Source organism: Crotalus tigris, unplaced genomic scaffold, assembly GCF_016545835.1.
Source record: "Crotalus tigris isolate CLP2741 ecotype Arizona unplaced genomic scaffold, ASM1654583v1 scf7180000024472.5447098, whole genome shotgun sequence".
Taxonomy (NCBI): Eukaryota; Metazoa; Chordata; class Lepidosauria; order Squamata; family Viperidae; genus Crotalus; species Crotalus tigris.
Window position 1 is genome coordinate 2,397,279 of NW_024100643.1, and position 23,677 is coordinate 2,420,955.

The 23,677-nt window shown below is 40.3% G+C and overlaps 1 protein-coding gene across 5 annotated transcripts in view; it reads right to left on the bottom strand.

Annotated features, from left to right (window-relative positions):
- SKAP1 (src kinase associated phosphoprotein 1) overlaps nt 1–23,677 on the bottom strand; it is a 502,470-nt gene that overhangs the window by 111,649 nt on the left and 367,144 nt on the right. For all 5 annotated transcript variants that reach the window (XR_005555500.1, XM_039333275.1, XM_039333273.1 and 2 more), the window contains exons 6-7: nt 13,037–13,161; nt 10,092–10,155 (exon numbers count right to left, since the gene is read on the bottom strand). Coding sequence is in view for 4 of the 5 variants with exons in the window: in XM_039333275.1 (XP_039189209.1) it covers nt 10,092–10,155; nt 13,037–13,161 (189 nt within the window). In the remaining variant the exon portion in view is untranslated. The remainder of the gene's footprint in view (nt 1–10,091; nt 10,156–13,036; nt 13,162–23,677) is intronic.

The following is a 23,677-nucleotide window of genomic DNA, read 5'->3' on the forward strand; positions in this document are numbered from 1 at the left end:
GCTCTGCCTTTTAGGATTAAGCTATCGACAGTAAACGAAGTAGCAGTCAAGAAATATACCACAGACTAGCACTTGATAGGGTAATTATAAAGACCTTAGAATGGGTGCCTATTGGATGACCTGAATAGGCCAGGGTAGGGACAGATCATCCTGGAGAAGATCTGTCTGTGTGGTTTCTAAGAATAAAGCTACGAGGTAGAAATATACAAAATCTGGATGACCGATTGAGCTTCTGTTGCAATAGATCAAATTCTTCCTAAAGAAACTTAGGGAAAGAGAGGCAGGAGCATAACTCTCTTAGCCACCATGTGGTAACTGGGATGCAACTGAGATAATGTGGATATTGATTTAAAAAAGAATATTTATAAGGAGATGGAATTGGGAAAGCTCAAACTACTTATATCCATGAATTAAAAAACACATCAATCAGATATCCTTTTGATTGACCAACTCTTTTGAAGAAGGTGACAATAGATATATTCAAAGGACCTATAAGATTCGTCAACAGTAAAGGAAGTTGTTTTCAACATCTGGAAGCAAAATCCATGTGATATATATTGAAAATATAGATAACAATATTCTGTTTGCCTTGGATCTAAAACTTTTGCCTTGGATCTAAAACTTTTGTTTGCCTTGGATTTATTGGGAGCATTTATATGGACAATACCAAAATCATGGGTAAAGAGGCTAGTGTCCTGCAAGGTTTGTGCCATTGTTATATTCCTGCTTATGGAAAACTCAAATTATACCTGCATCGTGTAAACTGATTGGATTGCTGGAAGAGAAGGTGGAGAATCTAGAGGCAAACCTTATTGCTTTTTTTGATAAAGTGATTAAAGCAGTGGAAGTGCTGTGGACAGCCATTTGTCCTAAATGGTATAGGGTTTCCTGCCTGAGCAGGGGGTTGGACTAGATGACCTCCAAGGTGCCTTCCAACTTTATCATCATCATCATCATCATCATTATTATTATTATTATTATTATTATTATTATTATTATTATTATTGAGGATCATCGCACAGTCAGCCAGATGTTCAGACTGGATTTGGCATTTTGTCTACCTATCGAGTCCTTACACAGGACCTGGGATAGCAGATGTGGATGTTTGATGGTATTACAGATATCATCGCAGGATGGAAGCAGTTCCTAATAAGGCCGCCTTTTGCAATTGACTAATAGCGAATTTGTCTATGCCAATGGTGTTCAAGTGGTGCTCCAGTTGTTTTGGGATTGCACCCAAGGAGCCTATTACTATTGGTACTACCCTTGCTTGCTTTTGCCACAGTCTTTCTATTTCTATCTGTAGGTCTTTGTATTTTGTTATCTTCTCCAGTTCTTTCTCTTCTATTCTGCTGTCTCCAGGCACTGCCACGTCCACTATCCAGACGTTTTTGTCTTTCTTATCGACAATTGTTAAGTCTGGGGTGTTATGTTGCAAGTGCTTGTCTGTTTGAATTCTGAAGTCCCAGAGCAGTTTAATTTTATCATTTTCTATGACTTTCTCTATTTTATGATCCCACCAGTTTTTGCTTACCGGCAAATGATATTTTTTGCAGATCTTCCAATGCACCATTGTTGCTACTTTGTCATGCCGCTGCTTGTAATCAGTCTGTGCAATCTTCTTGCAACAGCTTACCAAGTGGTCCACTGTTTCTTCAGCTTCTTGCATAGGCGGCACTTACTGTCTGTTGCTGTCTTCTCAATTTTGACTTTGTATGCATTTGTCCTTAAGGCTTGGTCTTGTGCAGCCAGAATTAGTCCCTCGTCTCTTTCTTCAATTTTCCTGCTCTTAGCCATTGCCAGGTTTTATTATTATCTGCTTTCCCAGCTATTTTTTTCATGTATTGGCCATGTAGTGCTTTGTCTTCCCATGCCTCTATTCTGTTCTTCATTTGGTCTTTCTTGTAGGCCAGTTTGGTCTCTCCAGTAGTCAGTAAGCCTTCCTGATATACTAATTTCAGTGCATCTTCATCATTGTCCTTCAGATATTCTTCCAAAGCCATTTTTTCTTCTTCAACCATCTGATGTACTTGTAGCATTCCACGCCCACCTATTTGCCTTGGTAGATAAAGTCTATCAATGTCACTGCGTGGATGAAGGGCATGATTCATTGTCATTATTTTCCTGGTCTGCCTATCCATTGCTTTTAGTTCTGCTTGAGTCCAGTCCACTATTCCAGCTGTGTACCTAATGACTGGGACTGCCCAGGTGTTGATTGCCTTTATGGTATTTCCTCCATTGAGTTTGGACTTTAAGATCTTCTTCACTCTCTTGATGTATTCACCTCTAATCTATTTCTTGACTTCAGTGTGCTTGATGTTGTCAGCTTGAAGGATACCCAAGTATTTGTAGTAATCTTCCTCATCCAGACTCTTAATGTTATTTTCGTGGGGCATCTTGATTCCTTCAGTTTTCACTATTTTTCCTGTTTGATAGTAAGTATGGCACATTTGTCCAAGCCAAACTCCATTACAATATCTTGGCTATATATACGGACAGTGTTGAGCAGCGATTCTATTTCAGATGATGTTTTTCCATACAGCTTCAGATCATCCATATAAAGGAGGTGGGATAGTCTGGCATATGTTTTTGATGTTTGATAGCCATGTCCTGAGTTATTCAGTATTGTTGACAGAGGAAACAGTGCAATAACAAATAGTAATGGTGATAATGAATCTCCTTGAAATATTCCTCTCTTGATATTAACCTATCCCAGCTTCTCACCATTGATCTGCAACTGTGTCTTCCATTGTGCCATCGATCTTTGCACAAATTTTCTGATGTTTCTACTGACTCCTATTATTTCTAGGCACTTTATTATCCAATCATGTGGCAGAGAGTCAAATGTCTTTTTGTAGTCAATCCATGCCACATTCAGGTTGGTCTTCCTTTTCTTGCAGTTTTCCAAGATCATTTTGTCTATTAGGAGTTGATCTTTTGTTCCTCTGCTATTGGGGCGGTTTCCTTTTTGCTCAGGTGGAACGAGATTGTTTTCAACTAGATGCTGTTGTACTGCATCAGCTACCACACCAGTTAGTAATTTGAAAGTTGTTGGTAAGCAGGTAATTGACCTGTAGTTGCCTGGTGTTGCCCCTTTTGCTGGATTTTTTATTATTAGGTAGGTTTTCCCAGTTGTTAGCCATTTTTCAATTTCTCCTCCTTGTAGTATATTGTTGAACTGCTTGGAAATGAGTGGGTGTATAACAGTTAGATGTTTCAACCAAAACCCATGCAGTTCATCTTCACCTGGTGCTGACCAATTTTTGATTTTCCTTGCTCTTTTTTCTACCATTTTTTTTTTGTTATTACTAGTTCTTTCATTTCAACTTCTGTTTTATTTGCATCCACCTCTTTTAACCAAGCCGCATCCTTGTTGTATTTCTTTGAGTTATCCCATATCTGCTTCCAGAACTGCACTGTTTCTTCCTTGTCAGGTACTGACTGATTCCTTGCAGTTTCTCCATTGATGGATTGGTAGAAATGTTTCTGATTGGATTGAAATTGGAGGTTCTGCCTATAGTTTGCAATTCTAGCTTCATATCTACTGATTTTCCTGGCTATAGCTGTTATTTGTTGCTTTATTATTTCCAGTGCTTCCTTGATCTTCCTTGTTTCTAAGTGGTATTTCTTGATTAGGTATTCTTTGGTCTTCTTGTTCTTCAGCTTCTTTTCTTTCATCTGTTCTAGCTTGCTTGCATGTGATCTTAACTTGCTGATCTTATTTTCTAGTCTAACCTTCCATTTTTCTGGTGCACTGTTTCTTTGTTTTTCTTCTTTGTTGATTTTGCATCCCAGGTATTCTGTTATAACTGCAGCTGTGCTGTACATTAGTTGGTTTGTTTCTTGCAGTGAATTGGTGCTTATACTTGCTATTGCAGTATTTGCATCTTTTAATGCTTGTGCTAGCTGTTTCTTTGGAACAAGCTTCAATGCAGGCAGCCTTATTCTGTTGTTTTTGTGCTGTTCTAGATGCTCAGTTATTCTTTGTTTCAATTCTTTTATTTCTTTAGTTAGAGGGTTTTGTTCTTCCTGAGGTAGAGGTGCCTGTTTTCCAAATGAGAACAGTTGTATATCTCTGCTAGATTCCTTCACTGCCAACTCCCCCTGGTTTGCCTCTACATTCTGAATTACTTCTGGTAACACTTTGATTTCTTTGCCCTGGGTAAACCTTTGCAGTTCGTCCAATTCTGTTTCTGTGAATACTTTATTTCGTGTTATAAATCGGTGTTGATCTGCTAGTCTCTGTTCTGTTATTTCTGATTCTGGATGTTGTTCTTTCCAGAACTGGTGCATTCGTTTTAGATATCCTGTTCTTGTTGGACTTGATCTGTAATAACAGATCATTATTTCTTTGTTTTCCATCACTGTGTATCTGCGACGGGTAAACACCTTTTCTTCCAGTAGTGCTGCAGCTGCTGGCCCTGGTTGCTCAGCCAACAGTTCTGAGTCCTGTAACCCATTTTTCACCAGATATCCAGGAACTCCAATATCTAGCGCGGACCTTGTTAACCTGGGCGACGTCCGAGCCGGTATGGCATTCTGCAATTTACGTCTCACCATATTTTTTATGGGAGAGACACTCTTTGTCTGATTCCTCTTATGAGACTTGTCCAGTATGGTTGAACCTCTGGCATAGCTCTCATCTTCCTCAGAGTACACAAGCCCCACAACCACGTCAAGGTAGTGTCTCACTGGGGGTTACTACTACTACTACTACTATTATTATTATTATTATTATTATTATTATTATTATTGTACTTTTGGATTTCAGTGAAAGTGGGATATCTCAAGGTTCTGTCTTGGGCTCAGTGCTGTTCCACATCTTCATTAATGATCTATATAAAACAATAGAAAGGGGAACTAATCAAATTTGCAGACTACACCAAGATGGGGAAATTGGCAACACCTTGGAAGATAGACTCAAGATTTAGAATTTTGACAAACTTGAGATTTGGGCTCTATCTAACAAGATGCAGTTCAATGGTGTGATACATAAGGTGCTGTTTTTGGGCAGGGAAAAATAAATGCACAGGGTAGAATAGGGAGTAACTAGTTCAACAGTAGTAACCGTGAAAGGGATTTAGGTGTCCTAAAGGACCATCATTTAAGTATAAGCCAGCAGTTTGTTGCAGCTGCAAAAAACGTTAATGCAGTCTATATCAATAGAGTGATAGCATCAAGAGATCAGAAATTATAGCATTGCACTATACTGCACTACTGAGACCACAACTGGCATACAGTGTCCAGATCAAATCACTACAATAAAACAAAGATGCTGAGACCTTAAAAAGTGAGAGAAAAGCAAAAAAGATGACAAAGGTCTGGAGGCTAAACCATATTATGAACAGTTAAGAGAACTAGGTATGTCTAATCTAACAAAGAGAGATTAGAGGTGACATGATAGCTGCCTTCAAATACATGAGGAGCTGATACAGAGAAGAGGGAATTGATTTATTCTCCAAAGCATCTGAGGGCAGAACAAAAAAAATGGGTGGAAGCTCATTAAAGAGAGATTCAACCTGGAACTAAGGAGAAATTTCCTGATAGGTGTGAAACATTAACCAATGGAATAGCTTGCTTCCCAGAGTTGTGGGTGCTCCATTGCTGAAGGTTTTCAAGAAAAGATTGGACAGCTATTTGTCCAGGATGGTATTAGGCCTCCTGCCTTGGAGAAAAGGTTGGACTAAAAGACCTCCAAGGTCTTTTCTAGTCCTATGATTCTATGATTCTAAAGTATACAATATCTGATACATTAACTGAAGTCTGTAGAACTGAGGAATTGCTCTCAAGAGGTCAATTCAAGATAGAAATAATTTGTTGATAAATAGATTGCGAGCCATGGAAGGGAAATTGATGACAAACAACACCTTCATCAATGATTTGGATGTGGGGATAGATGGGGAACTCATCAAATTTGCAGACGACACCAAGCAGGCAGGAATAGCCAACATTCCAGAAGATAGGCTTAAGATACAGAAGGATCTTGACAGAATTGAACATTGGGCGCTATCTAACAAAATGAAATTCAATGGTGAAAAAAGTAAGGTTCTACATATAGGCAAGAAAAACCAAATGCACAGGTATAGTATAGGTGGTAACTTGCTCAATAGTAGTAACTGTGAGAGGGACCTTAGAGTTCCAGTAAACAATTACTTAAATATGAGCCAGCAGTATGCTGCAGCTACCCAAAAAGTCAATACAGTGCTAGGCTGCATTAATAGAGGGATAGAATCAAGATCACGTAAAGTGTTAATACCACTTTACAATGCCTTGGTAAGGCCATACTTGGAATACTGCATCCAGTTTTGATCACTACTATGTAAAAAAGATGTTGAGGCTCTAGAAAGTGTACAGAGAATAGCAACAAAGATGATTAGGGGACTGGAGGCTAAAACATATAAGGAATGGTTACTGGAATTGGGTATGTCTAGTTTAATGAAGAGAAGGACAAGGGGTGACATGACAACAGTGTTCCAATATCTCAGAGGCTGCCACATAGAAGAGGGAATCAAGCTATTCTCCAAAGCAGCTGAAGGCAGGACAAGAAGCAATGGATGGAAACTAACCAATGAGAGAAGCAACCTAGAACTAAGGAGAAATTTCCTGCCAGTTAGAACAATTAATCAGTGGAACAACCTGCCTCTAGAAGTGGTGAATGCTCCAACACTGGAAATTTTTAAGAAGAAACTGGGCAGCCATTTGTCTTAAATGGTATAGGGTTTCCTGCCTGAGCAGATGACCTCCAAGGTCCCTTTCAACTTTATTATTACTATTATTATTATTATTATTATTATTATTATTATTATTATTATTGATCATCACACAGTCAGCCAGATGTTCAGACTGAATTTGGCATTTTTGTCAGCCTATAGAATCCTTACCAAGAACCTGGGATAGGCAGATGTGGATGTTTGATGGTATTACAGATATCGTCAGAGGATGGAAGCAGTTTCTAGTAAGGCTGCCTTTTGCGATTGACTAATGGCAAATTTGTCAATGCCAATGGTGTTCAAAGTGGTGCTCCAGTTGTTTTGGGATTGTACCCAGGTGCCTATTACTATTGGTACTACCCTCCCTTGGCTTGCCACAGTCTATTTCTATTTGTAGGTCTTTGTATTTTGTTATCTTCTCCAGTTCTTTCTTGTCTATTCTGCTGTCTCCAGACTTTGCCATGTCCACTATCTAGACTTTTTTGTCTTTCTTAACAATAATTGTTAAGTGTGGGGTGTTATGTTGCAGGTGCTTGTCTGTTTGAATTCTGAAGTCCCAGAGCAGTTTAATTTGATCATTTTCTATGACTTTCTCTATTTTATGATCCCACCAGTTCTTGCTTACAGGCAAATGATATTTCTTGCAGATCTTCCAATGCACCATTTTTGCTACTTTGTCATGCCGCTGCTTGTAGTCAGTCCGTGCGATTTTCTTGCAGCAGCTTACTAGGTTGTCCACTGTTTCTTCAGCTTCTTTGCATAGGTGGCACTTACTGTCTGTTGCTGTCTTTTCAATTTTGACTTTGTATGCATTTGTCCTTAAGGCTTGGTCTTGTGCAGCCAGAATTAGTCCTTCAGTCTCTTTCTTCAATTTTCCTGCTCTTAGCCATTGCCAGGTCTTGTTATTATCTGCTTTCCCAGCTATTTTTTTTTAATGTGCTGGCCATGTTGTGCTTTGTCTTCCCATGCTTCTATTCTGTTCTTCATTTGGTCTTTCTTGTAGGCCAGTTTGGTCTCTCCAGTAGTCAGTAAGCCTTCCTGATATACTAATTTCAGTGCATCTTCATCATTGTCCTTCAGATATTCTTCCAAAGCCAATTTTTCTTCTTCAACCATCTGATGTACTTGCAGGATTCCATACCCACCTATTTGCCTTGGTAGATAGAGTCTGTCAATGTCACTGCATGGCTGAAGGGCATGATTCATTGTCATTATTTTTCTGGTCTTCCTATCCATTGCTTTTAGTTCTGCTTGAGTCCAGTCCACTATTCCACTGTGTATCTAAGGATTGGAATTGCCCAGGTGTTGATTGCCTTATGGTATTTCTTCCATTGAATTTGGGCTTTAAGATCTTCTTCATTCTCTTGATGTATTCACCTTTTTCTTGACTTCATTGTGCTTGATGTTGTCAGCTTGAAGGATACCCAAGTATTTGTAGTAATCTTCCTCATCCAGACTCAATATTATTTTCGTGGGGCATCTTGATTCCTTCAGTTTTCACTACTTTTCCTTGTTTGATAGTAAGCATGGCACATTTGTCCAAGCCAAACTCCATTGCAATATCTTGGCTATATATACGGACAGTGTTGAGCAGCAATTCTATTTCAGATGATGTTTTTCCATACAGCTTCAGATCATCCATGTAAAGGAGGTGGGATAGTCTAGAAGATGTTTTTGATGTTTGATAGCCATGTCCTGAGTTATTCAGTATTTTCATTATTATTATTATTTTGGATCATCGCACAGTCAGCCAGATGTTCAGACTGGATTTGGCATTTTGTCTACCTATCGAGTCCTTACCCAGGACCTGGGATAGGCAGATGTAGATGTTTGATGGTATTACAGATATCGTCGCAGGATCGAAGCAGTTCCTAGTAAGGCCACCTTTTGCAATTGACTAATAGCGAATTTGTCAATGCCAGTGGTGTTCAAGTGGTGCTCCAGTTGTTTTGGGATTGTACCCAAGGAGCCTATTACTATTGGTACTACCCTTGCTTGCTTTTGCCACAGTCTTTCTATTTCTATTTGTAGGTCTTTGTATTTTGTTATCTTCTCCAGTTCTTTCTCTTCTATTCTGCTGTCTCCAGGCACTGCCACGTCCACTATCCAGACTTTTTTGTCTTTCTTATCGACAATTGTTAAGTGTGGGGTGTTATGTTGCAGGTGCTTGTCTGTTTGAATTCTGAAGTCCAGAGCAGTTTACTTTTATCATTTTCTATGACTTTCTCTATTTTATGATCCCACCAGTTTTTGCTTACAGGCAAATGATATTTTTGGCAGATCTTCCAATGCACCCATTGTTGCTATTTTGTCATGCCGCTGCTTGTAATCAGTCTGTGCAATCTTCTTGCAACAGCTTACCAAGTGGTCCACTGCTTCTTCAGCTTCTTTGCATAGGCGGCACTTACTGTCTGTTGCTGTCTTCTCAATTTTGACTTTGTATGCATTTGTCCTTAAGGCTTGGTCTTATGCAGCCAGAATTAGTCCCTCGGTCTCTTTCTTCAATTTTCCTGCTCTTAGCCATTGCCAGGTCTTATTATTATCTGCTTTCCCAGCTATTTTTTTCACGTATTGGCCATGTAGTGCTTTGTCTTCCCATGCCTCTATTCTGTTCTTCATTTGGTCTTTCTTGTAGGCCAGATGATGATGATGATGATGATGATGATGATGATTATTTATAATATGTGGCAGAAAAAGAAAATCCTGTTGATGTGATCAGTATCCATATATGCAGCATTTCTGAAGGAAGAATAAGGGCATGAATTTTGGAATAGGATGAAAAAGATAGGTATGAAGAGTTATAATAATAGCAACACTTATGTGGAAAATTTTGATAATAACAATCAGATAAATAAATAGATCTTGAAATCCTGTGAGATGCCAAAGATAAATGCAAATGGTCTTGTGATCATTGGGTGTAAGAGTGGTAAGCATAACTTGAGTAGAAAAGAATTTTTTAATATCTCCTTCAAAAATCTCTGAGTGAGTTGAGTGATTAACAAATATGAAATATAAACAAACAAACAAATAAATAAAAGAAAGCAGAATATTGCAAAGTTGTTATCCGCCTGGACTTTACCAATATCACGCCAGGACTGATATAAAAGTGAATATCTTCAGAGAAGGCAGAGATACAGGAGAATGATTGTCAAAGGTCCAGAAGAACAGGACAGGTACGTTCATACATGTGACACTGAGCATAAATGTCTGTTTTTTCCTCTCGGGTTCACTTGAACATTTAGGAAAATGTTTCTTCTCCTTCCACTTTGTGAAAACTGAAGAGAATGACCATAAATTGATGGATTAGTTAAGGCTATTGATGTCCATAGTTGATTGATAAATATGTAATTGATTCATTGGTTAATTGGTTAAGGGACTCACCTTTCAGCAGAAATGTGATATGATCAACCCAGTCTATAGCTTCTGCAGGATTAGCAGCTGTGAACTGCAAAAGAAAAAAAATCAGAATGCCAAAGGTATATAGATAATTCTCGACTTACGCCACAATTGAACCCAAAATTTCTGTTGCTAAGCAAGACATTTGTTAGATGAATTTTGCCCTATTTTATAACTTTTCTTGCTACTATTGTTAAGCAAATCACTACAGTTAAGTTAGTAACACTGTTGTTAACTGAATCTGGCTTCTCCATTGACTTTGTTTGTTAAAAGATCACAAAAGATGATCACATGACTCAGGAGCACTGCAACTGAGTGGTGGGATTCAGCCAGTTCGCACCAGTTCGGTTGAAGTGGTAGCTAATATTTTGTTGCCCAGGCCCAGAATGGACTTCCAGAAGCAGCATCCACACAGAGAACCAGTTGTTCACATATTTGAATCCCACCACTGCTGCAACTGTCATAAATATGAGGCAGTTGTCAAGCATCTGAAGTTTGGTAACGTGACTATGGGGATTCTGCAACAGATATAATTGTGAAAAACAGTAATAAGTCACTTTTTTCAGTGCCATCATAACTTCCAACAATCACTATATGAATGGTTGTAAATCAAGAACTACCTGCATTGAGTTACATGCTGGATACTTAAATATGGCACCACCATCAGTGCAGATCACATGCTATTGGTACTATGTTCTACATGTAGTCTTCAACTTACGACCACAATTAAGCCCAAAATTTCTGTTGCTAAGCAAGACATTTGTTAAGTGAATTTTGTCCCATTTTACGACTTTTCTTACCACAGTTGTTAAGTGAATCACTGCAGTTGTTAAGTTAGTAATATGGCTGTCGAATGAATCTGGCTTCCCCATTGACTTTATTTGTCAGAAGGTCACAAAAGGGATCACATGACCCAAGGACACTGCAACCATCATAAATATGAGTCAATTCTAAGTGTCTGAATTTTGATCATGTGACCGTGGGGGTTGCTGCAGTGGTTGTAAGTGTAAAAAATGGTAATTAGTCACATATTTCAGTGCCGTTGTAACTTCAAACAGCCATTAAATGAACTGTTATAAGTTGAGGACTACCTCTATTCATTCATTCACTCATTCATATGTATATCATTATTAAGAATGAATTCAGAACCGCATGCAACAATGATATCCTATTATTTCCTTGGATCATTTGAAATGCAGTAGGGTTTTTAAAGATAGTTTATCCATTTAGTTGCTGAATCAATGTTATTTTTACATTTGTTCACTTATTTTAAAAATCTAAATAGGAATGAGGAAGTGAACTTTTCTGTATGTCTGAGTTTACTTTGGAATCCCAGAAAGCACATATCATCTCATGCAATTCACATTACTCACATAGACCATGTGAGTATTTTTAAATAATCATAAAAGGGCACACCACTTTTCTCAGAAGAGGCTGTTCACATATATATTGAAAGGAAACCAAACAATGGACAATGTGTGATGACTGGAGATACATCAGATTAAAATGCAAACTCTGCCACAGGAACACACTGGTGTTGGAATAGATTTGGGGACCAAAAATAACATGCATGGAGAAAGTTATTCATTAATAGATTTATGTTAACGATGTAGATAAAGATTCAGATATTGACTCACAATGCCACATCTCTTTGGGTGATACTCTAGGTCAGGGTGTATTTTGAAAGGGGAATTATTTCACTCTACTAATAAGGCAGAGGATATTTTGCTTCACTATCACCTTGCTCAATATAGGGAAGGATGCAGAGATAAACACTGAATGAAGAGCCAGAAGAATAGCTAGCTAACAGGCTAATCAGGGGGAAAAAGTATGGGAATGAGAAGCAGCAATCTATTAGACCCAAAGAACAGGGTCTGGTTCACTTAAAATATTTTGAATAGTCTTGAATCTCAATTAATTTTACTGGGTGGGATTTTCACATGTTGATTGGATTGTGTCAACTTCAGACTCAGCATAAATTAATTCATATTAGCTCTGAAGCAACAGTGTCTAGGCCCTTCCACTTTTATAAATGACTGGATAAGTTAAGTCAAGTAGAATGAGAAAAACAATTGTGCAGGGGGGTTACAGTGGCTTTTAATTCAGTTTTTAATTCTACATATTTTGATGTAAGTGTTGAATATGCATTAGTTAGTAGAAAGAAAGAGGAATATCTCATTCCCTTAGCAAAAAAATATAGAACCTGAATGTTGTGCACAGGAGAATATAGGATTCATGCTAAAAGCAAAATTTCCCAGAACAATTTCAATGGCTATCAGACAGCCCCAAGCCTGAGGAATGCAAAGCAAGGCATTTGTTAAATCATGGGAACCGCAGGAAATAGAACCACTGGATTTAAATGGATATAAGAAGTAATACTGGCCGAGGACAATCAATACTTCAAAATAGCTTCATTTTAGTAGTAGTAGTAGTAGATTATTCTTGATTATTCCTATAACCATGTGAAATAAAACAATTTCAGGATAAAATAGATTAAAAAATACAGCAGTGAAATATATATGTAGTAAACATAAAGAATCATAATAAAAGTTTTTGTCTTGCCATGCCAAGCTGATTTTCTAGCTAAATTCTGGGGCAAGCATTACAGAGCAGTTCAAAAGCATTTTAAGCTTTATATAGCAAAATATTCTTTAAGTCAGGATGTTAGAATTTTACAGCTAACTAAAATAAATGGATGGATAAATAAACAGATAGACAGTACTGTTTATAAAATTCTACTTGGGTAGCTTCTGTAAACATGATCAATGACAAAGGAAACCCAAACATTTCACTGAGTATTTTCCAAGATACAGAATGTAGAATGTCATCCTTCCCCTTATTAAACACATATTATAACTAAATTTCTTGATGAAAACTCTTCCTACAGTTCATGTTGGCAGAAAGAATTTTCCATGTCTGTTAATCATTACCTCATAGGTTCGTTTACCAGGAGAAGTCAACTCAAAGCAGCAATCTCTTCGGGAATCCTTGCGCAGATAGGGAACTAGCTGAGCATGGTAGTTCTCAATAGCAAATATGCCTTTTGGTTGTTTGCCTGTATAATAGCAGTAGCAGTGATAAGTCATTATTGGTATTCATAAATTTTTAGTTGCTATCTTGTTTAGTAATTACTTTTCCAATACAGGACCTTATTTAAGGTCTTCAAGATTCCTTATATTTAGTTTTTATTTATTTATTTATTATTAAATTTTATGCCACTTATATCATTATTCAAAGTGACTTTGGGCAGCTTATAGAATGGTGACTGAATGGACAGCAGAGAAAAATTTAATCATTCTTTTATTCATGCCATACAGGCAGTCCTCAGCTTATGACCACAATTGAGCTCAAAACTTCTGTTGCTAAGTGAGACATTTGTTAAGCGGGTTTTGTCCCATTTTACAACCTTTCTTGCCATAGCTGTTAAGTGAATCACTGCAGTTGTTAAATTAGTAATCCAGTTGTTAAATGAATCTGGCTTCCTCATTGACTTTGCTTATCAGAAGGTCGCAAAAGGGGATCACATGACCTTGGGATACAGCAACGGTCATAAATATGAACCAGTTGCCAAACATCTGAATTTTGATCCTATGATCATGGGGATGCTACAAAGGTCGTAACTATGAAAAATAGTCATAAAGTCACATTTTTCAGTGCTGTTGTAACTTTGATTGCTCACTGAATGAAATGTTATAAATCAAGGATTACCTGTACTCCTTCAAAATGCATTTTATTTTAAGAAAAAAAGTTCCCTCTTATGAATCACTTGAGCCCCATTAGAAGGATACACATTCCCTTTGTTACATTTTCATTTGCATATAAGCTTGACAATCAAATACATTGGCATTAATGATTTAATTTAAAATGTCATTGAAAAGATATTTTTGATTATGGATGTACAATATTCTGGATATATAAAAGAGCTATGTTTTTATTGGAACTCTGACTTAGGACTAATATTCATATTACAACTGCCATACAGAATAAGCTTTTAATTGATCCATGCCTGATGAACTGCTCTGAGTGCACAGGATTTTCATTTTAGATTTTCTTCATTCTGGCATCAACCCTTCCTCTCAAGTTTGCAACAGCTTGAAAAAAATTGCATAGAAATAACTCTCCACTTCTGAACAGCTGCTAGATGAAGCAATTTAAAGCTGTCTCCATATGGCAGACTTGACATATGTATTTGCTTCAAGCTAATATGCAGGAGGGTAATAAAAAGGGAGGATCATTCCACAGGATCCATGTTGCAGGATCAAAAGGCAGATTCTGACCAAAAGGCAGTGCTCCCTACCTTCCCAATTAAATCGTTGATTAAGACTGCTAGAAGATGTTGCTTTATTAAAACACATCTATTTTAGTGGGGAAGGAGTTTTTATAGCTATAGACAGGATTATGTTATGATATCACACCAATGGATAAATGAAATATTCCAACCCCTCCCTCCCCCATTACAGGTGCTATGAACTCTTCCTTTTTTTTTACTTCCTATCAAAAATTATCAGGAAATCACATCACTAACATATAGTGATTCACCATTTAATATTAACATTGTGATCTCATGGGAACAAAATAGGGGTTGGGGTGTTATGATTGTCTATCAGTGATTCAGGAGAAGTACAGAGGTAGAATAGAAGTTAAGCATGCTTAGACATTCACTAAACATATTCTCATGAGGGAGAGACACTCTTTGTCACATCCAGATACCCAAGTTCCACCCAATTTGGTGGAAGGATAAGTAAAATCAGGTAAAAACAGAAACACAGAACTTTTGCTATGAGAAGACTTTATTTTTATAGAAAATATTTCTGTGTGAAACTAAATTTCTTTTTTCTTTGCACAATGTATGAAATTGAAAGTTGAACTCGGTGTGAATTTGTATTAACTACTTCAGGCCTCAATGCCAAAAATACATTTTTCTCCATAAAATTTTCTTGTAATTGATAATATTAATTTGATATTCTCTTTCACATAAATCTCTTTCAGAAGACCATCACTATATTGTTGCTTACCTGGAGCACTGTATTTTTGTTCCAAACTTTTTTTATCTGTTTTTCTAAGTTACCGGCTCTTTCTCTCATGACCTGAGAACCACTGTAAATGATCTTTTTTCCAAAAATCTAAAATTTTGATTTAGTTTATTTCTTCTGAAATCAGTTTGTCCCCCCCCCCCAAGGAAGTAATGAATCTTTTAGTTACATTATTCTGTTACATGAGTAGGACATTGTGCTATAGGCATTATAATGACCAGTAAGGCTGCACAATATGAGTGAGCCCATCTCTCTCACACACACTGGGTTGTGAGCTGGATGTGGTGCCTCTAGGAGAATAATTAGTGGCACCAGGAACTCCTAACCTGCTACATCAAAAGAGGGTGTTGTGTTAAGTCCTTCGTTTAATGGCGAATGAAGATCACACATGGTTGAATCAACAGCTCTTTATTTCTCCTTCTGCTCACTCCAACAACAACTGTGAGACTCGCAGGTCTCTGCTTTTGTGACCAGATCCCCGGGCAAAACAGTTACAGTTAATGGTGCGCTTTTGTGCCTCACGCATGTGCGCAAGGCTGGAGCCGCTCAGTCTGGTCCCGGGCAGCTTGCAGCAACCCCGGGACCATAGCAATGTCCCGAGCCTGCTTTTGCAGGCTGAGGACACAACACCCCTTCCCCCCAGATGAAACCTTCTCTGCACATGTGTGAGACCTCTCTGAAGGGACGTGGTATAAGATTCCATCAAATCAAATGCATGGACTGTGGATATTGATGTTACTCATGGATCACATCCTTGTGTGATACCATGCTATCATTTTGGGAATAATTGTACCTGACATTCCAAAAATAAACCAATAACTCCACCATTCATTTATGGCATTACTGCCTTATTTCCCCCATGACTTGACAGCCACTTTACAAACTCCCTAAGGTGTTTGGGTGGGTATTTAACCCATTGCGACCTCCTCGGACCCAGGGAACACTCTTGGATTCCCTGCTCAATTACTGGGTTGGGGTGCCCACTCTTTGCTGCCCCAGTTGCCCAGGTGACCTTAGGCTGGAGTAAGTGATGGTGTGGGGAATGTTCCCCGTCCCAATGAATTCCTGTTGGGAACACTTGCAGAAACTTGAGATGGGCCTTCCCCAGCCTCCTCAGCGGCCAGTGACTGCTGATAGCGATCCTCCACATGCACACTATAACCCTCCTCCCCCCCCCCAGAGAAGAGCCAGCAGCAGAAGAGGACGAGTCCAGTCTCATACGCAGCTGGTCTATGTGCCGCCAGAGAATGCGGCCGTCGTCCACGGACACCTCGTAGGACAAAGGTCCAGTGACCTTGCAGACCACAGTTGGAATCCAAAGATGACCGGGCCTGTAGTTCTGGGTCCAGACCAGAGCACCCACTTGCAAACACCATGGTGCCCATGGCTGTGAGACCTGAGATGCCACCCGATCAGGGTGCAATCTGTCAAGCTTAGTTATTAGTCTGCGACCCCAGCAGAATTCAGTTGGGCTCTTTCTAGTGGATATACAAGGTGTGGTGTGGTGTGCAAGAAGAAAGTCTGCTAACCTGTGATGCCAGTCACCATAAGTCAGTTTCTTGAGGGCATCCTTGGTGATGCGCACCATACGCTCAGCCATACCGTTGGTGGAGGGGTGGAAACGAGTCAAAGTCGCATGATGGTTCATATTGGCTTGAAGAAAACCCTGGAACCCAGAAGAAGTGAATTGAGGACCGTTATCTGAAGCCAGAACATCTGGAAAGTCGTGTGCAGCAAAAATGCCTCTCAACACCTGGATTGTCCTGGCAGTAGTAGTGGAGGAAACAGGAACAACCTCTAGCCACTTTGAATGGCTATCAACAACAACCAAAAAGAATTGCCCCTGAAAGGGCCCAGCGTAATCTATATGCACTCTGGATCATGGTGATTGAGTTTCCTCCCATCTATGAATTGGGGCCTGAGGCATTTCTGGCCATGATTGCTGGCACAACTGACACCCATGCACCTGAGCCTCTATAGCCTTATCTAGCCCAGGCCACCAGAGATGGCTGCACGCAGGTGCTTTCATTCTAACAATGCCAGGATGTCCCTCATGCAGAAAGAGCAAGATTCTAGGCCTCAATGAGGCTGGGATAACTACCCTGCTACCCCACAACAGGCAACCCTTAAAAGTGGACAACTCATGCTTCTTGAGCCAGAAGCTTTGGAACTCCGTACCTGGACTTCTGTCAGGCCACCCTGACAATACCCATGAAAGCACACGTATAAGAGTATGATCTCTGGCAGTTTCTGCAGCCACATCCCTGGCATTGTGGGGAGATTCTGGCAACTTCTGAATGGAGAGAATATTGATGGCAGGAGCAGGGTCTGCTTCTACCAGCTTCAGAGGTAGTCTGCTTAGGACATCAGCGTGGCCCATTTTCTTACCTGGTTTGTGAACTAAAGTATAATCATAGGCTGACAGGAAAATGGACCACCTCAGCATTCTATGGGAAATAATGTGAAGGGTTTGTTTGTTAGTTGTAAACAACTCCAGCAGAGGCTTATGGTCTGTGTGGACCGTAAAATGGCGGCCATATAAGAAATCATGAAGTTTCTTAATGCCAGTCACTATGGCCAATGCTTCCCTGTCTATTTGAGCATAATTACGCTCAGCAGAAGACAGAGTCCTAGAGTAATATGCCACAGGAACCTGAGTTCCATCAGCCCTCAAGTGGCTAAGTACAGCTCCCACCCCATACGGAGATGCATCGTAGGCAATGCAGACAGGCAATTGTTCATTGAAGTGTGCAAGCACAGCATTAGACGTGAGCAAAGACTTGACCTCATTGAAGCTCATTGAAGCTCTTTTCATGGACTTTTCTCCACTGCCAAGATGCCTGCTTGTCTAAAAGCCTATGTAATGGTTCTGCTACTGCAGCTTTGTGAGGGAGAAATGCATTGTAAAAGTTTAAGAGGCCCAAAAAAGCCTGTAGCTCACTTTTAGACTTGGGGCTTGGAGCCTGCTGTATAGCCTCTAACTTCGATTCAGCAGGGTGAATACCTTGAGCATCTATCCTGAATCCTAAGAAATCAGTAGAAGTGACTCCCATCTTACACTTGTCCTTCTTCAACTTAAGGCCTGCTCTTTGAAAGCAGAACAAGACAGCCCTTAACCTCTCTGCTAAGTTTGGAGAAGATTCTCCAGCAATAAGGACATCATCAAAATAGGGGCAGACTCCAGGGATACCCCTAAGTGTACTCTCCATGACACTTTGGAATATGCCAGGGGCTACATTTACCCCAAATTGCAGTCTCTTGACCTTGAATTCACCCCTATGCGTTACAATGGTCTGTGCCTCAGCAGCTGCTTCATCAACAGGTAATTGTTGATATGCCTATGCCAGATCTAGCTTTGCAAAAACTTGTCCCCCTTTGAGGGAGGCCAAAATATGGCTGACTACTGGTACTGGGTACACATGCTGTTGCAGCGCCTTGTTTAGTGTGCACTTGTAGTCTGCTCATATGCGTATGTCCCCATTAGCCTTGAGAGGCGTTACTATGGGGGTTTCCCACGGACTTGAATCTACAGGCTCTAAAATGCCTTGCTGGATCAATTTATCCAGCTCAGCATCAGTTTTGCCCTTGAGTGCAAAGGGTACTCTCCTAGCTTTAACCCTAATGGGTGTGATTGTTGGGTCTAACCTCAATGAAATGGAGGCCCCTTGTAGGATCCCAGCTGTGGACTAAACACATCTGCAAATTCCTCGCAGACTTCTGCTAGGCCCAGCGTTTGCAAATTTTGCAGTCCAGTAACCTGGATTCCCAAGGCCTCAAACCAATCGAGTCCTATAAGACTCGTTCGTTCACCCCCAACAACCAACACATCTAATGGACCCTCAAAATCCTTGTGTTGCACTGTAAGAGTGGCCTCCCTCTTTACACACACCTTGGAATTTTGAAAATCTGTTAGTATTATGTTGGATGGCCTAAGTTTGGCCTGAAAGCCGCTGCTGTTGCAAATCTTTCTAAATATATGAATGGAAATAATTGAAAGAGCGGACCCAGTGTCCAGCTCCATGACTAAAGGAACCCCTTGCAACCTAACCTTAAGTGACAGCTTTTTAAAAGGGGTTTGTGTGTGCCTGTTCTGCAAATACTCCTGCGCGACGCACAGAAACCCACCCTATTTTGGCTGGGGATCCTGGTACCTTTCAGATGCAATTCTTCTTGAGGTTGTACCTTCTGGCAACCCAAACAGACAGATGCTATGTGGCCTTGCCTGCCACACGCTCTGCAGATGGCAGAATGGAACCTATAGTTGGCTCTCTTATGGCGGCCTCCACACCTGAAGCATTTGAGCGCTGTTGGGGCTTTTTCTTTGCCTTCCTTTTGCCTTCTTTCTGTTGATTGGTAAAGCCGATCCACTTCTTCTTCAGGATCTTCCTCCAATCCTTCTTGGATGCCCTCATGGTGCACAGAGACCGCCTCCGGATTGTTTCTGATGGGCCGCATGTTCTTGACTGCCCCTCCTGTTGCTTCCTCAGCCGTCACTTCTCTTAGAGCATCTTGGAACAAGATATCTTTCTTTGCAAAGATCCTCTGTTGTATGTCCCTGTTCCTTAGATTGCATACAAAACGGTTTCTCAGACTTTCTTCCAGATCCTTGAACTCACATGGTTTGGCTGCTCTCCTCAAAGCCGCAATAAACTCCTTGGCTGATTCACCTTCCCTCTGGTCCCTCTGCTCAAACATGTGTCTCCACACAATAACAGACATCTTGGGCTGGAAATGTTCTTTCAATAGCTTCTTTAAGTCTGTGTACGTTACAGATTCCAGAGGAGCAGGGGCCGCCAGATTTTCTGCAATTTCAAACGTGTCCTGACCATAGACACACAACAGAGTTGCAGCCTTCAAGCCGTCTTCTCTGACCTGGTTTACTCTGAAGTAATTTTCTACTCTTGCAACATAAGACTCCCATCTCTCTGGGTGTGAAACATCAAACTCAGATAATCGACCTATCTTCACCATCCTTGCTTCTTGCTTGGGAAGGAGTCTATCAGCCAAGCTTACCTCCAGTGACGCTGTACTGGCAGGCTAGAACGCTGAGTTTAACGCCATCTTCCCTTCATCAAGGACTCCTTGGGTGAGTCTTACAGCTTTTCTTCTTTAAGTTTGCAAGCAATCCCACCCTCGTCGCCAGTGTTAAGTCCTTCATTTAATGGTGAATGAAGATCACACATGGTTGAATCAACAGCTCTTTATTTCTCCTTCTGCTCAGTCCAACAACAACTGTGAGACTTGCAGGTCTCTGCTTTTGTGACCGGATCCCCGGGCAAAACAGTTACAGTTAATGGCGCACTTTCGCACCTCGCGTATGCGCGCAATGCTGGTGCCACTCAGTCTGGTCCCAGGCAGCTTGCAGCAACCCCGGTACCATAGCAATGTCCCGAGCCTGCTTTTGCAGGCTCAGGACACAACATGTTGGATTCTGAGAGATGAGTTTTGAGACTTCGAAACACCAGCCTAAGAGGTTCAGTCACCTGATACATTTTGTTCCTGTGATGTCAATGATGCTAGCTTCTGAGAATTAAGTCTATTCTTGTTCCATCAGCCTCTTCCATATCATATTCTTTTTTCTTGGTCAAACTACAGTGTGTTTGGGAATATGGGACTGATTTTATGAATTTGTACATCTACATTTTCCTAGACCCAGCATCTGCGATTTCATGAATTGTGGTGGAAAAAGGCCCATCACTAGTTCAGAAAGTCCAACATAATCTTCCTTCACTCTACTATTTCTTCCTTTCTCTCTCTCTCTCTCTCCCTCTCTCTCTCTCTCTCTCTCTCTCTCTCTCTCTCTCTCTCTCCCTCCCTCCCTCCCCCCCCCTCTCTCTCTCTCTCTCTCTCTCTCTCTCTCTCTATATATATATATATATATATATATATATATATATATATATATATATAGTTAATAACGCTAAAAATATGAACCCTGGGAATATTCATATCTAAAATAAAATGAACATCAAGGTACTAATTAAAACTATAAAAACGCCAAGCTTTCACCATCACCTGCCGGCATCATTAGGGCTGGGCCGTCAGGGTGTGAGAGAGTCATTTTATAGGCAAGCCGGAGTCTGCACCCGGCTCCTTGATCTCGTCACCGGGCCCAATTGGTTAAATTGTGCTCCGGTGGTTCGTTTCTTCCTGTCCTTCCTAGCTACGTGTGTATCTTCATCTACCTTCTTTTCTTTGGCTTCTGAGGCAGGTGGCATAAACTCCTTGTCTTTCCGATTGTCTCTATCCCATAGAAAAACAACCTATTGAGCCACCCCAACCGATTTGGAACACTGCGTATGACTATCTTGATGACAGTTGGGCATGAGGGAGGGGCATTAAGGATAAAAAGAAAGATACTCATAGAGAAAGTGACTGGATAAAGCGTGATCTGGGAAAAGAAAAGGACAAATGCAAATTACCACTCGAACCCGAAAGGGAGAATGGATTGAGGGATAGAGACAATCGGAAAGACAAGGAGTTTATGCCACCTGCCTTAGAAGCCAAAGAAAAGAAGGTAGATGAAGATACACAAGTAGCTAGGAAGGACAGGAAGAAACGAACCACCAGAGCACAATTTAACCAATTGGGCCCGGTGACGAGATCAAGGAGCCGGGTGCAGACTCCGGCTTGCCTATAAAATGACTCTCTCACACCCTGGCGGCCCAGCCCTGATGATGCCGGCAGGTGACGGTGAAAGCTTGGCGTTTTTAAATTAAACTTTTATAGTTTTAATTAGTACCTTGGTGTTCATTTTATTTTAGACATATATGTGTGTGTGTGTGTGTGTGTGTGTGTGTGTATACAAACATACATATACACATATACATATACATACATATGTACATACATGAATATATATATTTTTCTGCATAGTAGATACAATATAATCAGAGCCCATCTGTCTAAGGCATGCTAAATTCAATTGGAAGTATTAGCCTGTTTATATGCATCTGATCCCCTTTATGGATTACTGCCTTGTCGTGGCGAAGGGGCTTGCGTAACTCAATGAAGCTATAAGCTATGCCGTGCAGGGCCACCCAAGACAGACAGGTTATAGCAGAGAGTTCTGACAAAATGTGATCCACTGGAGAAGGAAATGGCAAACCAATCCAGTATCTTTGCCATGAAAACCCCATGGACAGTACTAAAAGGAAAAGGTTATGACGCTGGAAGATGAGCCCCTCAGGTCGGAAGGTGTCCAATATGCTACTGGGGAAGAGCAGAGGGCCAAAGCCGAAAGGACGCTCAGCTGTGAATATATCTGGTGGTGAAAGGAAAGTCCGATGCTGTAAAGATTTTTTCTCCATAGGAACCTGGAATGTAAGATCCATGAATCAAGGCAAGCTAGACGTAGTCAAAAAAGAGATGACAAGACTGAACATCGACATCTTAGGAATCAGCGAACTAAAATGGACAGGAATGGGTGAATTTAACTCAGATGACCATCAGGTATACTACTGTGGGCAAGAATCCCTCAGAAGAAATGGAGTAGCCTTCATAGTCAATAAAAGAATAGGAAAAGCAATACTGGGATACAATCCCAAAATGACAGAATGATCTCAATTCGAATCCAAGGCAAACCATTCAATATCACAGTAGTCCAAATCTATGCCCCAACCACTGGTGCTGAAGAGGATGAAATTGACCGGTTCTATGAAGCCCTACAGCACCTTATAGAATTAACACCAAAAAATGATGTCCTTATCATCATGGGGGATTGGAATGCTGAGGTAGGAAGCCAAAAGATAACCGGAATAACAGGCAAGTTTGGCCTTGGAGTACAAAATGAAGCAGGGCACAGGCTAATAGAATTTTGTCAAGAGAATACGATGGTCATAACAAACACTCTTTTCCAACAACCCAAGAGACGGCTCTACACATGGACATCACCAGACGGTCAACATAGAAATCAGATTGACTATGTGCTCTGCAGCCAAAGATGGAGAAGCTGTATACAGTCAGTAAAAACAAGACCAGGAGCTGGCTGTGGCTCAGATCATGAGTTTCTCGTTGCAAAATTTAGGCCTAAATTGAAAAAAGTAGGGAAAAGCACTAGGTCACTCAGGTATGAACTAAATCATATTCCTGATGAATATACAGTAAAGGTGACAAATAGATTTAAGGAACTGGATCTGATAGACAGAGTGCCTGAAGAACTATGGATGGAAGTTCGCAACATTGTACAAGAGGTAGCAACTAAAACCATCCCAAAGAAAAAGAAATGCAAGAAAGCAAAATGGCTGTCTGAGGAAGCTTTGCAAATAGCTGAGGAAAGAAGGGAAGCGAAAGGCAAAGGAGAAAGAGAAAGATACACCCAATTGAATACAGAATTCCAGAGAATAGCTAGAAGAGATAAGAATACCTTCTTAAATGAATAGTGCAAAGAAATAGAAGAAAACAACAGAATAGGGAGGACCAGAGATCTCTTCAAGAAAATTGGAGATATGAAGGGAACGTTTCATGCAAAGATGGGCATGATAAAGGACCAAAATGGCAGAGACCTAACAGAGGCAGAAGAGATTAAGAAGAGATGGC